The sequence below is a fragment of the Scomber japonicus genome, chromosome 11, assembly GCF_027409825.1.
Source record: "Scomber japonicus isolate fScoJap1 chromosome 11, fScoJap1.pri, whole genome shotgun sequence".
NCBI lineage: Eukaryota > Metazoa > Chordata > Actinopteri > Scombriformes > Scombridae > Scomber > Scomber japonicus.
In genome coordinates, this window is record NC_070588.1 from 17,166,613 (window position 1) to 17,184,733 (window position 18,121).

An 18,121-nucleotide genomic window follows, 5' to 3' on the forward strand; every position below is an offset into this window, starting at 1 on the left:
TCAGGTTCATGACAATTATTAAATATCCTCCTAAAATAAGAGTCAGCAGACCTGTTGTTTTTTTCCCTCAGTGGGTCTTTATTCTCTCTCCCATGGTGGCTATGGCAGTAATGCTCTATTACAGTATGTGATCACAGCTAATAAAGCTCACAATACTGAAAACATGGCAACAATTGCATTTAACATACATATTAAAATAGAGCCGATGGCACTGTGCCCCAAAACCTTTTTTATAGTTATTTTTTTTACTCTGAAATATACTGTAAACTGCAATTGTAGCATGCACTTAAACTCAATATTATTGAGAATCATAAAATGTCTTAGTAGCTGTGCAAAAATAACTATATAAAATATATTGCTTTTACAATTAAGCCATCGGCGCTGTAAATAAATTAAACTAGACAGCAACAACAAGCAGATACAGAAATGATTTCAATTCCATGTTAATGATTTATATAATGTACAAACATATTTAACAAATGCTTTTTTAGAACATTTAACACCATTTAAACAACATTGTGCATAAAACTCAAAATACACCAGTCTGAACTTGTCAATACACTGAACATGATCCTTCACTGAAAAGAAGGAAAAGTACATATTTATATAATATACACAACATGAGGATCTATAACATCCTTCGTAAAACACAGGAATGCCCGTCCGTTAGACTTTCTTACACCTTCACTGTGGAGTTTCTTCTCCTTATTTCTTTCAGCACCATGGACGAAATGAACATAATTCAAACCCTATTCAACTCTTATTAAACTGCTCTGTGATAATGCAATACAATACATCATGTTGTAACTGAATGTTGTTATAAGCACTTAAATGGCCTAACTGTATATAAAGTGCTTGCTGTCACTGTTTTGTTGATGAGGGACTGTACAGTACATGCCCAAATACTTCCTTCAGTGCAATGTCTCCAGCTTGGCTGAACGACGGTGGACATGTTGTCTTGTAACAGAAGCTGACAGCCACAAGCGGCAGGTTGGGAGGAGAGAAATCTGGAGCACACTGCTTGCAGTCTGTATTCACACATACTGTGCTTCTTACAAGGCTTAAGAGTGATACTGTACTCTGTCTGGGGCTGGTTAAAAAAGGTAAAACAATTCTTTTTGCTAGGGTGTGTGCGTTGTGGACTGTATGAGATAGAACAAACATCTCTACACATTCGACTCTATAAATGATCGCTTTGGTTTCATAGAAGCTATGTGAATGGCAGGATTATCTCGGGCTAGGCCAGGCTGCTTGGGTTTACTGTCCATGAACGTGTGCTGCATCGCCAGTGCTGGCTTGGACTCTTTGTAACAGTTGGTGGGTTGGCAGAACTTCTCCGTGAATTCCTTGGCGAGCATGCCGTTTTGTAAGCTACTCATTGCCATAGCACCCTGAGGTGAAGGAGGTTTGTGCTGCTCCTGGTAAGTGCTCACTGTTTTGGTGTAAGGCAGCTCACAGTCGACAGGCTGCAGGCCCATTGTTGACATGTTGTGACATACCAGACCGTCAGACGAGTGGTTCAGCCAGCTGCGGCCAGTAGACTGCAGGCTCGGGTGACTCTGCAGGACGTGGTGGTGCTGCTGCTGTTGGATTTGCTGCTGTTGTTGGAGCTGTTGCTGAAAGCGTGCCGTCTTGTCAGTAATGCCCATGAAGGGTCTGGGTTTGTACTCTGCAGTAGAGCTGGCCTGTTGGCTGTGCTTCGTCTTGTCCGAGACCTTGGTGCGGACGTCTGGTCCCAGCTTGCCGCTGTCAGATAGGCTACTGCTAGAGGCTAAGCTGCTGGTAGAACTGGACACACGCATGCTGCTGCTACCTGCTCCCTGCAATCCTACTGAACCACACATACCTTCCTTTCCTGGGTCGGTATGGCTTCCCTGGGGACCAGAACCAGAGGAGGCCAACCCATCCAGAGAGGATGCAGAGTGGGCCGACAACCTGTCTTGCCCTAGACCCTTGGAGCTGCTGCAGGATGAGTAGGAGGCCTGGGAGGAATGGAGGCTCTCTTTCTCACAGCTGTGACCCATGGAGGTGGAGGCAGCTGCTAGTGACTTACGGTTCCCATAGATGGACTCGTCAGATGTGGGGGGAAGAGGACTGATGTCGATGCCTGGCCCGGGCTTCAGCATGCTGGACATATGTCGGCTGGGTAAAGGACTGGAAGGAGCATACTGGGATTTGGCCCCTGTTGTGCGGCCCCCAACAGCCCCACCGCCAGCTTGCATGGAGCTCATATGCTGGTTGGTCTTGACTATCTGGGCTTGCTTGGTGGACTGTAGGACCAGACCCTGTTGGGCCTCCCGGTGTTCTCGGGGGTACCGGTGGAGGGGAAGCCTGCCGGGGCCAGGGGGTGAGCTGGGGTTAAGACCCTGGTGACCCAGACTGTTGCTGACAGGCTCGGAGGGTAAGACTCTGTTGTAGGGGTAACTGTTTTGTGACCAGCAGGCCTCAGGTGTCCTGTCATGTTGTGATGTCACCTCCTCCTCTTCCTCCTCTTCCAGGATGTCTCTTTGGCCTGCTACGCTCCTGGCAAGGCTGTGCTCTAAAGGGTCCTCTTGTCCTTCGTCTTGCTCCTGGTCAGACTCGTGGCCTCCTGACGCCTGGCTGGAGGCAGCTGCAGCCCCAGCGAGGCCTCCTTTGGTCTGAGTGCGCTGCATTTGTTTACACTCTTCTTCAACTCGAGCCAGCAAGCGACGGATTTCCCGGTTATTGGGGCACAGCTTGGCTGCTTCATGCAGGTCAGCCAGGGCCGCCGTAAACTGCCTGTGGATGGAAAAGACAATGGAGAGGGACATTGTTGGCAGATCCAGACTGCATAATTCACCATCAAAAACAAACGTTGCTGCACCGTGTGGTTTACCTGCTGCTCCTTTTAGCTCTTGCACGGGCATAGTAGGCCTCGTAGGATTTGGGTTTCAGCTCCAGTGCTTTTGTTGCAAATTCCTCAGCCATCCCAAAGTCCTATAAAAAGGACAAAATATTCAACAACATAGTTTCAATAACACAAATCAACATTTTGAATAAACCTTAATGTTTGTCCTTGTGCTGGTTATGTCTTACTAATGCAGCTGTTGCTTTGAGGGCAGTTTTCTTCCATTTTCTTTTTTCATCACAGACATTATTTTTGAACGCTAAGTAATGACTGAAATCGATCCATATCATCTCTCTCCAGTGCTTACGCACGTAAACTGGTGAACAGCTAACTGAACAGACAAGTACATTTGAGGAGTATATTTGTAGCTTTCTGCTTACCTCCTCCCTGTTGCCTTCATAAACAAGCTTTTCCTGCCCACACTTGATCAGTTCATTTCACAAACCGGAGCCTTGCTCCCAGATTTATTTATTTTTGTCTAAACTTTTAAAAGAACTTGGAAAGCTACCCAGAAAAGTCTTTTGTTCTGCAAATACCCATTTAGAGATGAATGATATTGATATTCATTACCCTGATTGAGTAAAAATGTGGTAAGGAAATGCCATTTTAAGTTACTAAAGGATCAAGCTAAAAATACAGCACTGCCTGAGGAGAAAAGAAAAAAAGTGTCTCGTGAGAGGCTTACATTAGTTTTTCTGCGACAGCGCGAGAGATTGAGGTACAGAGAGACCCTCAGGTCTTTAAATGCCTTCAGGTCATCACCAAAGCCTTCTCTAGGAAACTTCCTCAGGGCGTACTGGTACCTCTGGGCTGCCTCTTTCATCTTCCCTTTCTGAAGGACAAATGAAGGGCAAACACACGCAGTGAGGAAGAGGACAGAACCAGAAGGAAAAAGGGGAAAAGAAGCAGGACAAGGTATTCACCAGATACTCCCCCATAATAGCTGTTACTTCTGGCTCAAACCCTCCCTCCTCATCAATCACACACACACAGCACACAGACAAGCTCAAAACACACACACACACACACGCACACGCACACACAGCTGGCAAGATTGTCCTTTTTGCCAGAAAACTCAATCTGTTAAATGTCAGGCATAGATCATGGCTCCTTTGGTAAGCGGTGTGGAACATACACATTCATTCATTTTCTGCATTTGACTGAGTCAGAAAAAGATGATAATCACTTCATTTATATACTGAATTTGATTATACTGTTCACTGCTTTTTTCGCTTCCATTTAAAAAAACCCAAAACAAATCATGGCATTGTTTACAGGCTACGTCTGTCTTTTTCTTATAAAAGCAGACAAGCTTAGGGTCTTTACAGTAAACACTAGGAGATTTCTATGACAGCTGCACCACACTGTACCTTGTAAAGCAGGTTTCCCTCTTCCATCAGCTTTTGAAGAAGGATAATGAGGATGTCAGGCTTAGAAGTAGCCATGGCCCAAGCAGCGTTCCCTGTGGATGCATGAGAAGAAAGAAAGAGGTCGACGGAGACGTGTTATGTTGATGTTGGTGCCAACAGACAGTTGCTGTATTCTTTGGAAACTGGTACAAGGTAAAGTTACCTAAAGATTGTACCTGATCGATCGTAAGGAGACGTTCTGTGGCCTTAGTTTATTGACAGCAGTTAAGAAAGAGTTAGGAGGGAGAAAGTGAAGAGAAAAGAAGTCATGCAACAAGAGTAGTTACTTAAAGTGAAGGGAACATGTGCTCCATAGTAATGTGTGACTTCAGCTTTTCACTAAACCTTAAGTCTGCAGATAAGCTGTGGAGCCAGATAGTGCTATGAATGTCGTTTAGGTGAGAAGTCACATTCTTAAATTAGCCAAGCAGCACACGAGGGAGAAAAAGAAGGGGCACACACATGCACTGACATACCAGTAAAAGTGAACTTACACACACACACACACACACACACACTGCAGATTGAGTGAATAGCAGGAATGGAAACAGGGTTTTTCCACAACATTCCACAAAATTAGTCTGAGCTTATTCTTAGATCCATGAGATACTGAGCAAGACAAATGAGCTCCACATAGAGACAAAACAAAATAGTGCGAGTGTGTTGCACACACTGCGTTCACTGAGGCGTGAAGGAACTTGAGCAGACCACAGACAGTTGCTAGGGACTAAAAGAGAGAGACAGCTGATTCTTCTTGTATTTACTAAGTCATGTGCAGCAAGTTTACAATAAAGAAGATTTTACACCCAGTTGTGTGTATTTGATTTTGAAAAACAATGTCCTTACCCAGCTTGGCCCCCTTCTTCAGCAGAGTCACCACCACCGACGTGTTTCGGCAGCCTATAGCCCGGTCCAGAGGCCTCATCCCACTGTAGTCCACATGCTCTATCACTGCTCCTCTTTCCACCAAATACTGGACCTACACAAGACCGCCAACAGTTAAAAATGCACGAACACAGTGGTGCCCGTCATGAGCTGGGCTAACACACAGCGGTATGTGTTTAATAATGGCACAGGGATGTTCTCAGTTAAGGCTACATGAAGGGTGGGGTTGGTGTGTTTGGATGTTTTCACTAAACTTAAATTAATTGAATTTAGAGCAATGTCACGTACGATCTCCGCATCTCCATAGAAGGCAGCAAGGTCCAGCGGAGTTCGTCCATTTTTGTCTGTGTGGTCGATGACCGCACCTTTCTCCACCAAAAACTGCACTACATTCTTATGTCCTTTTAAACATGCCCAGCTGAGGGGTGTCAGCCCCTCCTTGTCCATCGAAGTCAAAGATGCACCTTTGAGACAAACAAGAGTCATTACACATTTCACATGAACACACTAATTAATGACCTCCAAGTAATGAATGAGCACTTCCTTGTAATTTCTTGCTTCATGAGACTAATGGTGGATATAATGTGGTGTCGATGCTGTTGGAGCTCACCTTTCGAAAGCAGAAACTCTACAGTGCTCAGGTGACCCTCACAGGCAGCCACCATGAGTAAAGTCCTGCCCTGCTTGTCACTGATGTTAATGTCAGCGCCGTTTTCTAGCAGCAGCTCTGCAATCTAGGAAACAGACACAAATAGTCAGACATCAAACACATCAAGTGCACATAGTTCACACGCAGCAGGGACAAACTATTGGACCAGAGTTATCTCTAAGGGCAGGTGATGCATCCTGTACGGTTCAAACAATAAAATACTACAAATTGTTTGAAGTTTATTTGGAGAAAGTGAAAAGCTCTTAAATTCAGGGGTATAATTGTAGTTTGGAGCAGTGTGGTTGCTGTTAATATAGAGGCATAGCTGCTCAGTGTGTCTCACCTGCCAGTGTCCCTGCCTGACAGCACAGAATAAAGGAGACACTCCACGCCGGTTGACTTGCTGCACCACTGCCCCTTCCTCCAAAAGGAAGCTGCATACCTCCATCTTCCCCCGACCTGCTGCCGCCGTCAAGGCTGGAAAGAGGAAGCTAAAGTTAGTACTGATGTAGGCCTGACACAGGAAGAAGCAAAGATAGATAAGAGTGGAATTCAAAGCATTCACAACACTACATGACACAGTACACAGATCCCGTTCAGCAACAGGTCGGTAGTAACGCTGAAGAATATGGAAATAGAAAAACTCTGATATAAATAGTGTTTGCAATCCCTCCTAGCAAAGATGAGTAGAGAAATTTGGGCTAATGTCTGGTGCTAATTGAGTTTAAAAACAGACAATTATGTTATGCTTATTAAACTCATTAAAATCCTGCCTCAAGCTCCCAGAGTCGTGTACTGTGAGATGAGAATTCAATGTCATTTTATGCATCAGCAGACAAACATTAGACAACAAAGTCAAACAATTCTGTTAAACACCCATTCATGTTTATATTTTGTATTGTTTTTAGACAAAGATGAACTCAAATCAATGATCTAATTCATTTTAAACAAAAAGAGAGGGAAAGAAAATCAAACACTAATTGGTTCTTGTATTCAGATCTGCAAAGAAAACAAAGAGAGATTCTCAAAATGTTCAATGCTTACAGTTAATCAGCGGCTGCTGATGTATGGCAACAGATGGGCCGGTCTTAAGTATCCAAACAGAGTGAGATTCACCGTAAAATTAAGAAGAGCTCTGCTCTGAGATTCACCTCCGAGAGATTTAAGGTGCCGCTGAGACTCCATATCAGACTGACATTATCCATCTGGATGAACAAGTCATGAGAGCCAAAACACCCCACCCTCCATCTGCTCAAAAAATGGATATCCTCATACACAGCACAGCAGAGAACAATGACTGAGCAGCTAAACTTAGGCTGTGTTTGTGCTCCAGGGAGCAGCGTTAGCAGCACCTGAGTTACGATGAAGAGATTCAACAGCTGCACAGTTTGTTAATGTTCGAAAGTGACCCTGTTTTTACTTATCTTATCCTATTCTTGGAAGATTTCATGCTTATTCTCATTTACATTTAATATTTATTCTGTCCTTCAGTCTCATTTCAATTATACATTAAATTAATTTATACTACAAAACACTTCAGTATTCGTACTCTTTAGCTGATTTTATCGTAGCAAATCTTTCATAAGCTATTAATCAACCTTGTCTCAACTCTGCGCTGCCTCTGCCGGCTCATTGGGTTCATACAGCTCTGCATTAACAGAGTCTTCAGCAGGAGACTCTCAATAACTGTCTGAGAAACAGATTAACAAAGTAAAGACATAATAGCATCCTTATCCACCAGCAATTCATAGGCAGGCTGGAGAAACCCAAGACACACAAACAGCAACAAAGTCGTGACCTGGCATTTAAACTAAGGCTTTGAACCCAGAGCCAGAAATGATAGCATATAAACAACCTGGAACATTAATTATAGAGAAAAAACATGCATACAATTCATTTCAACTATAGATTTGGATTTTTCAATTTGTTCTTGCTAATTGCATCTAATACGTTTTCTAAGGGTGTTCAGAATACAAAAACAACTCAATTAAGTGTGATTCAATAATTGACAGAATGACAATTACAAAAAGGTTGCAGGCAACTTTCAAAAGGCAGCATGGAGACATAAATTGTGATTTGTGAATTTCCAGTAGCTCTCCTGGTGACACAACAGATGCTAAATTACATTAAAAAAACACATTTCCACTGAGCACAAAGGCAGAATTTGTCTTCACATCCAACTTTGAGAACTAAATTTCATGTCTGTACTATTTGCTTTTACTTTGAACTGCTAAAAAATACAAATAAGTGAGAAGAAATTAGCAACATTTTATGCTGGGGTGGTTGAAGACATTTTTTCTTCATGTAAAAAAAAAGAAGAAATTTCCTGTATAAGCATGATCATTTGGATGAAGAATACTTTCTAAATAAGATAAACAAGGCTTAACGAGAGGTGTCTTCTCACCAATAAACAGTGTTGATTTCTATACAAACAGTAAAAGTGCAGATGTTTTGAGAGTATGACAATACTATCTGGAACGCTCATAATTAATAATTACTTAAGGCATGGCAATTCAAAGTATGGCAGCATTACACAACTTGGATTTTAAACTTATAAAAAACTCCTAACATTAGACTCAGAATGTCTAAGATGTCCAGCTTGCTCCAGCCATTCAGTAACGTTTGCTCTTGTTAGTCTCTAAACAGATATTTGATTCCATATGCAGGAAACAGACACAATATCCTTTGAGCATTGCTGTTTTTGTAGTGCCTCCTCAAACACAAAATTATGGCATCACAAGCAAGCGCCATAGAATTTGCCTCATTACTGTCAGTGAGATTGATTCCTCGCCAATGAAAGTTGGACAAGCCTCCCTCCTTCCAACGCTGGTTGAAGGAGGTAAATGTCAGTGTCACCACTAGAAAATTTAAGATATAACAGATGCAACTTAACATTCATCATGACATGGCCATCTTTTGTGGAATTTATGGAAGACCATCCCTCAGGGTGTTATCAACATGTCAGCAGATATTATTGACTTTAAATGAATTCCCCTCATGAGCTCTGATATAACCTGTGAACCAAATACTCTCTTGTAACCCCCCCTCTTTGTTTTATTCACATACTGTAAATGTCTTATATCTTCATGCACTCATATATAGGTTCTTACTTGTACATATGCTTTCTTGTGGATTTATGTTTTTGTTTTTTCCCTCTTTGTGTTCACAGAGCCCTGGAGGGTTGTTTAGAAAATGACTAGGGATTGGGAGGGAGGGACTAAAACGCTGAAAGTGTTTTTTTTTTAAAGAAGTGCAGGTGTTTGTCATTTGCTAGTATGAAGTGTATCTTTTCCTCCAGGCACCTGAGCATTCCCACAAATAGAAGCATGGGCTCACTCATGCTGTGCTCTTATTAAACAATATGAATAGTTGCCATCTACTGTATGTGCACATGGAAGAAAATAGCAGAGCCTTGTATATGAGAAGAAAAGACTTTAAGTGCTAAGTGTATTTTTCAGACAGACTGTATTAGTCATTTAAGCCATTCTAACTAATAAGGGCAGCAGGCAGCCCTTCTCCTGCACATGTAGCCCACTCCCAGACTCTCAAGTCTTGCGTTGTGGAAGCACTCCAAAGAGAGCTATAGCAGAACATTTAAACTCCACATTGAAAAGCCCAACACCATACCACCAATTAGCAAACAGTAAGCAAACACTCTAAATTGAAGTCCGACCTCAAATAAAACAAAGATTTAAGTACTTAAATGGATTACTACCATAGCAATATATCTGACTTCTGCATTTGGGAGAAGATGTTTATATATTTATATTTTTATGACGCTTTGCAAGATGCCTGAGAAAGATCTATTCATAACTATACAGTACATACCATAAGTAAAAACATCATACCGTTACTTAAGATATACAAAAGATTACACTTTCATAACACTAAGCATCACAAGTATCTGTTTGGTCTTTGCTTTTGAACCAATCCTGCTGCTGTGTGTTCACAACAATCACAATGATTATGTGGACTTAAATTACTTTTCTTTGCATAACAAGCAAGTGTTTTGCATCTTAAAGAGGGGATTTTAAAAGTTGGAGCTTGCACAGATGTGCAATCCAATCTGTTTCTAAACACAGGAGAGAGTGGATTTATTTGCATAAAGATGTAATATTCCACTGAATTTTTAATTATGAAATACATTTTCTCAGAGACACGCTGTTATCAGAGAATTGTTTTAGAGACAATATTGAATGGCCACTTTTAAATGGGATATTGCAGGAGCTTAGTCAGTTTTGGTATTCTTCGCAGCAGAGTGCAGACTGCAAACAGGTTGGATTATTAAATCTGCACGTGGAAGAGCTGAAAAGGAATCTGAAGTGAGACTGCAATTTAATATATCTCTGTGATAATCATGTCTGTCCTCTTAAATTCTGCTATGAACCCTACTTGCATCATTTTATCTGTGTCTGAAATACTGGGCATGACCCATGTGTTAACAATGTTTACTATCCTACTTCCATTGAATACAGATGGTCTCTGGCCTGGTTTTAAATGAGTGCCTGGTGGCTACAAAGACATTTGACTATGTGTTCATGTCAAAGGTTTGGGAGTCCGTTTGTCTCAGGTCAATGGTGCCACAGCCTCGCATCTTTCTATTGCTTCCTGTGACCTGTAATTTCCCTTGTTCAGGATGGATGCCAAACCGGTGCTGGCTGTGACATAACATCCAGTGTGTGCATAGAGCAGAGAAGTAAATACTGCAGCTACATGCGGCTCCAGTATTATGAATACTGTTATTTACAGCAGTAGTACCAAATACCCTGGGCTGGAATCTAAGCCACAAATCAGGTTCAGTATTATATTTTGGACAAATGTATGTTTTCCACAGCGACGTGATTGCACATGAACAAAGATCCTAGTCATATCCAAGGAATGAGAACAGCAGTTCCATAGAGGAATATTTCAGAGGGAGCATCCTTTGTCCCAGGACTTTAACAAGGTCTGAAGTCCTGCAGTCATTTAGCAGGGCAAAAGCACCAGTTAACCACAATGTGGACAGCCTCTCAGCTGATAGGCTGACCTACATTCCTGCAGGACCAAACTTTTGGTGCTAAATCCCGCTGGCTTACAACTGAGACAGACACAAAGAGACTATTATTAAAATGTTCCTTTTTTTATCTTTTCTAGCATGATTGTTCACAAAAACATTGTTGTCAAACATGATGGGATGTGATTTGGAAATTTATAGCTGTGGATCACTAAACTCTCAGAGCAGAGATTCATACTGAAGATGTGAGACAACAAAATGTGTTCAACATTTCAAAATGTTCTAAATTCTGTAAGTAATATTGTAGCTTTGGATGTGCTTGAAACTTACATAATACATCAGAAGTATTTTTAGCACTAAACCAGAAACCAAAGTACATGTCTGCCTTTGGTACATATATGTGTTTAGAGTGTTGTATTTCTAGGAAACACTAGGCTGGTTGTGTTGTTTGAATACATATTCTTACAAGCACTTCCTTGGTGTACAATGCTAATTACATATGCATTTATCAGCAAATCAAATTGCTAATGGCAAGATTTCTGGATCTTGAATTCCTTCAGAGTGTGTCATAATACTGCACATGGCCTGGCAGTCTTGTGTGTAATTTCTGTCAAACAAGATATCGTCCTTAATCTGACTGTAGCTTTATTATTTACTGATGGTGCACGTGGCTTTTTGCACCAATATCAATATCAAATGGCTTTTATCAGGCCATTATCTGCAGCCACTACCCAAAAACATCATCTTGATTGTCAAAATCTGTTCTTCGCTTTCAGTCATCACTTAACTTCTAATTAATATCTAACAGAAACATGTTTAGGAGGCAGTAATCTATGTCATTCTACACATATCCCTGCAACACCTAAATCTGAGGGGCTATGAATAAAACAGATGGTGGAGAAACTTCTGAAATGTTCAAACTGTTGTCAGCATCTAAACAGACAGCACCATGGGGATACTGTAGCTGAAATCCAGCGGCATGTTGGAAAATGATTGCTAAGAGGAAATGCTGTGTTGACCGAACTCCAAGTAAAAACCCACATGACCACAATATGTAATGCTTTTACCAGAAATCATGGGACAGGAGAACGTGGAACAGCCATTAAAATGTGCGCACGTTCGAGTTGAGCAACCTCTGCATCAAACACAGAGCATTACTGTGCAGGAGGGATACACCAAACCTTCCACTGCAGCATACAATTATAGCGGTGAGGTCTAGAATGATAAAACAGCAGGTGATGATACAAAGGAGTCGTGTGATGAAAACATACCTGTCTCTCCCCACAGAGTGTCGTGGCTATCAATTTGCACAGTATGCTCATCATTCAACTCCAGCAAGCCCCTCACAACCTGCCAAAAAGAAACCTAGATTAATGACATACTGCTTCAGCATAAAATATCCAATAAACTTTCAAAAGGTTATACAACATGCTAATTTTGTAGCACAGTAACAAAAAAAAACGACATAAACTTTAGCTGATGCTGCCCAAGAGAATGACTATTAGGGTAATTAATCACAGTAAACTAGAGAACGGCTGGATCTTGAATCACTGTGTGAGGTTATGTGAGTTGAGTCTAACAAGTGATACAAGACTATTGGGGGTCTCCTGCATGTGGGTTCACAGCATAGCTTGGCCCAGTTGTGTTATTCTAAGCTGGGCCAGCTACTTCCAGCTAATGAGGAAGCCAAAATAAACCTTGAGCCTACATCACACCTGGGCAGCGGAAGACTGCACTGCGAATGATCTCTGACCCCTGCTTTCAGATCCGCAAGACAGAACAACACCTCAAATCTGAACTCTAATGTGCTCTATTTTTTCCTATAGTCCCTTCTGCTTTCTGAACGACCTGAAATTTGTTATAGATATACACTAGAAAAGTCGTGTTACTATAAAGTATGGGAAAAAATATAAAATTCAACAGTATACATTGCATATGTGCAGTTTTTAAAACCTCTCCTCAGTTTTATTAATTGTTGTTGGAGTGACTGGTTGTGTGTGAAGTAAAATATGCGCATGTGTATTAGCCGGACCTGTGTGTGTCCCATACTGCAGGCTGCTATCAAAGCCTGCTGCAAGGCTTTGTTCTTCAGAGAGCAGTCCTGCTGCTGCCCCTCAGCACTCCACTCCAGCTCCAGTAGGTACTGGATAATCTCTGGGTGTCCTCGCAGAGCAGCATGGACCAGCGCACATTGGCCACTCTTATCTACATGATCAACCTGGAAGAAACACAACATTATTAGCTCTACTGCACACAAACACAATATACTGTAGGCTCAACATCTGTGGTACAGGTATGTATCATGTTTACAGTAAATAGCAGCTAGTTATGTGCTGTGTCAATGCGATCAAGCAAAATCTGTGCAGGACTTTACCCTAAAGACTGTCCAGTTTCTATGAAGTTTCATTTTTATTTGCAGGAGTAGAGAGTCACAATGGTTAGCCACTCACCTTGGCCCCCCTCTTGCAGAGCAGCATGACTAGTCCCAAGTGTCCTGCAGCAGCTGAGAAGCAGAGAGGGTTCATACCGTTTTCGGACACCACATCCACGCTGGCCCCAAACTCGAGCAGCAAGGAGGCAATTTCCTGGTGGCCAAGGTGGCACTGGACGCAAATGACTGGCGCATTGTTGAGCACCTCAGTGCGGTAATTCACGTTTGCCCCACCCAGCATCAGCAGACGGCTCACCTGATCAGCAACACAAACACAGACAGATGGTTTGGAACTATTTTATCAAAGAGGTACCATGTCGACTGTTGTAGTATCTTCAAACAAAAAGAAAACTATGCACAAAAATATGCACTTTATTTACATCCTCTAACTGGATTAGAGGCTCTAAATTGTAAAAAATGTATACCTTTTTAAGAATGTTTAGATACCATGGTTATTGATTGATCAAATATCAGTAAAATCATAGAATTTAAGATACATTTTATTTTTCCAGTGTAACTCATTTCCGCCTACATTGCCTCAGCTAATCTTGAGATTTTTCTCTAATCAAGGGTCAGCCACGAAATGAAGAGGCCACATTCTACTGAATGCAATTATTAAATGTGTTATTCTTTTCCATGACAAGCAAATCAGTAAGAAATACTTTGTAAAACAGAGCAACAAAGTCAAACAAGTATTTGACAACAGAAAATTAAAACTGTTAAATTGTCGGATCCACTGCAGAATAAATTAATGGAAATGTTCTGTTGTCACAGAAGACAGAACAAGGTCATTCTGTAAATATCTCTCTGAGTGATGTTATACTTGCACACAATAACTCACAAATACACAATGAGGATGACAATAAGCGATGGAACCCCACTGAAACACTAATGACAAAGAAAAATGTAGGATAATTTCGCTTCAAGTCAGAACACATCATTCAGACATAATGGCCTTTTCTGAAGAGGCACATGATTGTCTCTCCTCAATACCAAAGTCTGTTGTGTCAAAAAAGTAACTTAATATCTATATAAATAATGCAGACAGTTAAATAATTTGTATTGAAGTGTTTATCTTTAGTATTTATCTTCCATTTTCCTTCCTCATCCATCTTGCACTGGCCTTTATAACTCCTCACGTTACCTCATCCTGGAACACATCAGTTATCTGCTTCCCTATTTCCCATTTCTCACATTTTTAATTTCCCTTGTTCCTTATAAGATAATGCCAGGACGATATCTGATGCATAACTGGGTAATCATACTATGTAACAAGAAACCGGTCAGGGCATATTATTCAGCTGTAAATTTATTACAATAGGGCAAAGATCCAAACCTGTTTCATGTTACTTCATTAAGCAGTTGGCATCCACTGAAATACACTTTCCTGCCACTCTTTGTTATTCTTTTTAGGATATTTTTGACTTGAATTGACAGTGAAGTTCCCAGCTTGAATCAATGAGGGGATGTTGCAGTTACATTGTGATGTACCAGTCAGATTTTCTCATTCAAGGTACTGGATGTGACTTAATCACTGGGCTATCATGTCCTATTTTTAATTTTTAACTAATTTAAAATAAAGCTTATTTCATCACGGGCACACTATTTTTGATTGATCTGGTCTGTATTCACAACTAACATGAGAGGCATGCACTCTAAAAGAATCAGTGTCCTCTAAATACTGAAATATCCCATTTTCATAAAATACAAAAGGCAATGAAGGAAATACAAGAATGAAGAGATAAGTGGAAAATTGAAAACGTGGGGCTTGTTGAAAATGTGGAAAAACTTGAGAAAAAATGTATTATTGTGAGATGTTATAATAAAATGGGAGTTGTGAGGGGAATGGCAAAATCTCTATGGGCAAAATGGCAAATGAATAGAGGTTCTAGGACAGATATAGCAGAAAAAACAAGACAGTTTGGAGGTGAAGGAGAAAAGTAATATCCCTTACATTTTATAACCATTTAAATTATGTAACTGGCTCTAGTAATTACAGACTGCTTGTTAATGGCATTTGCTTTTAGCCTTGCAGTTAAGAGACGGCCAGAGATCGAGCTAATGGCAAATCTAGGACAATGATCATCTTTATGCTGCTTTTTATAGTGGTTTTTATAGTGTATCCGTGCTGAGCTCTGGCTCATCTGACACTGACGAAGGCCAGAAAACATTTTGTCTTTTTGTCTTCTGGAAATAGAGTGACTCCTTTTCAATGAGTGTGACCCTCCTCTGTCATCAAAAGCTCACTCTCATCCCCGTAAGTACACATAAGGAACAGAGCGTAACATTGATGATAATTGGCAAATTGCCATCTGTGGAATTACAAAAACATTTGAGGACCTCAGATGTCTCTAATTAAACATACTATACTATTCACCATGAAGGGTAATTCAATAATTAGTTTCTACTATAAAGTGCAGAGAATGTCGGTATGTGGAGTGAGTCTTTGTTAAAGATCCCCTCCAAACATGTTTTAAGATAAACTAAAATGCTTGGAATAACAATTTGTGTCCTTGTACCTTCTAAAGAATCTATGAATATAAAAATAATTTTCATTTCAAGAGATAAACTGCTGGATACAAGTCATGTCCCACTACACCTAAACTTCTGTCACTGACCAACAATAAAAAAAAACTGAAATGTATTTACTATCGATTTTGAAAGACGAGCAAATGTTTAGAGTGTCAAAGTTCACTTCCATTCCATCACTTAAATTTTCATCATCTCATCAGCTAATGGCCTGATTGTTTCAGGTACAACTGGCACAGAGGAGCTGGACAAGGTCTCACCTTGACGTTGGGTGTGTAGAGGTTCCTCAGAGAAGCCAATGCTGCAGAAAGACCATCAGTACTGCAGCTGATCCACAAAGCCTGCAGCACACTGGATGACACACCTGTTTTCTTACTCAGGCCCTGCAACACACACACACACACACACACACACACACACACACACACACACACACACACACACACACACACACACACACACACACACACACATAACATCAATGAGCTGTCAGTGCCTCTCTGAGCATCCCATGGCTTATCCTCTGGTGAACCATAAACAGAGAATGAACAACAGGAAATTCCTAGAAGGGATGAATGTCAACTAGAGATGTAACACAGAGAGCTTGTAGCGTGTTTCGTAGCTCTACCTTGAAGATATGTGCTTTGAGAATGTGATGGCCCAGCTCCATGGTCTGCTGTCGATTCAGTTTCCCCTCTTGACGGGACAGCATGAATGCCATAAGAGCATGGCCAGTCCTGGGTTTAGAAACAAAAGACACGTTAATCAGTAGGATATTAGTAAGTAACCAATGAAATGACAACATAAAAGTAGGGAATGTATGTTTTTGCTCCTTGTGTTTTATGTTTAGTGTAATAACATGGCCTCAACATAAACATTTTACCTTATATAAACTAACCCACCTAATAAACTACAGTGCCATGCTGACTCACTCAACATGAAACTATTTTTCATTCTGTACGTGGAGAGAGCACCTTGGTAGAGTCAAGGCAAACTATTTCACTCAATGGTGGTGTGAATAACCTAAAAACAGCAGACACTGTTTTGCTGAAGGAAAGGGAAGAGTGTAAAAGCCCCCTGGTTCTCCTTTCCTTCTCCACTCAGAAAACCTGGTGTTAATTAATGCAGAACTTCATTAAAAGGACATGCATGATTGCAGATCACTTTGATCGGGTTAAAATTCCCTCTGTTCGCGGCCAGGCACAAACAGAGAGGCAGTGCAGCAGCTTTTATCTGCGTGTGCATTCCCTGTGCCAGACTTTGAGCCTTTGTTTTTTAATGACGGAGTTGGAAGGCTGTGAATGAGTAGAATACGAAGAGAATATGATGGCTCTGGTCCACTTAGAAACACACTACTGTGCAAGCAGAGGTGATACTGAGCAGCAACAGGGACGAAAAAAGAAAGCCAGACTGACATCATCCAATTTATTAAGTGTGAATGACTGAAGTCTCTAATGCGGGTGAGAGGGCTCCAGAATTACAATTAGGTAGCAGTACTAAAGCAGAAAAGCTTCTCCCACAGGGCAAGCAGGGCACGGCAAGAAACAATGTTAATTTTCTGCAGACTGTCAATGCAAATTTATTTAAACTCTGAGTAAGTGGAATACACAGTAGATTTACATGACTACAAAACATCATGCTAAATTATAAGGGCCAACTTTTTCCAAACTAAAAAAGTCTTCAAAACTATTTGTCTTGTAGTATTTTTCCCCCAAGGACTGATTCATAGCTTTTTCTGTTGGATGTTTTCAGTTAACAGAGACACATTGGTAGGAATTCATACAACAGAATGTGATGATTTTAGCACAATGAATATAGATTGTCTATATAATTTTGATTTCCAGCTGTTTCAAACAAGGGTGGCACTCGTTGTTAGCTACTGACAGCCACATATCCAAACTAAAGAAGAGATATTACTTATTAGCAAATTTGATTAGCAAATTTGATTTTCTTTCAATGGGAATTATTTTATATGCTTGCAGCAGAGATCTTTCAATGTCAGCTATATTATAGTTTCTTAGCAACTGCATCATAAATGGTATTTATGATTACAATAAATACCTAGATCATTTCAGACTCAATTTTCTCCCATGACTCAGCGATGAGTCTGGTGCACTTATTGATTGTGACATTGTACTTACTTTCTATACAAAGTCTTACATCTTAGTTTATTTCATAGGTAGAACAGTGACTGTGATTCACATGCAATTAATAACTGATTCAAAACTAGCATGCCAAACTGGTGATTATTTCTCCAACTTAAGAGTGCTCTCTACAGAGCTCAATTTTGTACTCAAAAGGCTGAATATCAAGCAGCAATTACTGTGAGAACATTTTGATTAATTCGAATACCGCC

General features: G+C 40.8%; 1 protein-coding gene across 1 annotated transcript in view; it reads right to left on the bottom strand.

Annotated features, from left to right (window-relative positions):
• Positions 1 to 66: 66 nt before the first annotated feature.
• The window catches only part of LOC128367611 (protein TANC1-like), a 98,425-nt gene continuing 80,370 nt past the window's right edge, over positions 67 to 18,121 (bottom strand). The window contains exons 14-26 of the mRNA XM_053328226.1: positions 16,394 to 16,502; positions 16,026 to 16,148; positions 13,256 to 13,492; positions 12,838 to 13,023; positions 12,077 to 12,155; positions 6,156 to 6,289; positions 5,774 to 5,897; positions 5,452 to 5,627; positions 5,125 to 5,257; positions 4,240 to 4,331; positions 3,555 to 3,701; positions 2,858 to 2,958; positions 67 to 2,760 (exon numbers count right to left, since the gene is read on the bottom strand). Coding sequence (XP_053184201.1) covers positions 1,167 to 2,760; positions 2,858 to 2,958; positions 3,555 to 3,701; positions 4,240 to 4,331; positions 5,125 to 5,257; positions 5,452 to 5,627; positions 5,774 to 5,897; positions 6,156 to 6,289; positions 12,077 to 12,155; positions 12,838 to 13,023; positions 13,256 to 13,492; positions 16,026 to 16,148; positions 16,394 to 16,502 — 3,235 coding nt within the window. The 3' untranslated portion in view covers positions 67 to 1,166. The remainder of the gene's footprint in view (positions 2,761 to 2,857; positions 2,959 to 3,554; positions 3,702 to 4,239; positions 4,332 to 5,124; positions 5,258 to 5,451; positions 5,628 to 5,773; positions 5,898 to 6,155; positions 6,290 to 12,076; positions 12,156 to 12,837; positions 13,024 to 13,255; positions 13,493 to 16,025; positions 16,149 to 16,393; positions 16,503 to 18,121) is intronic.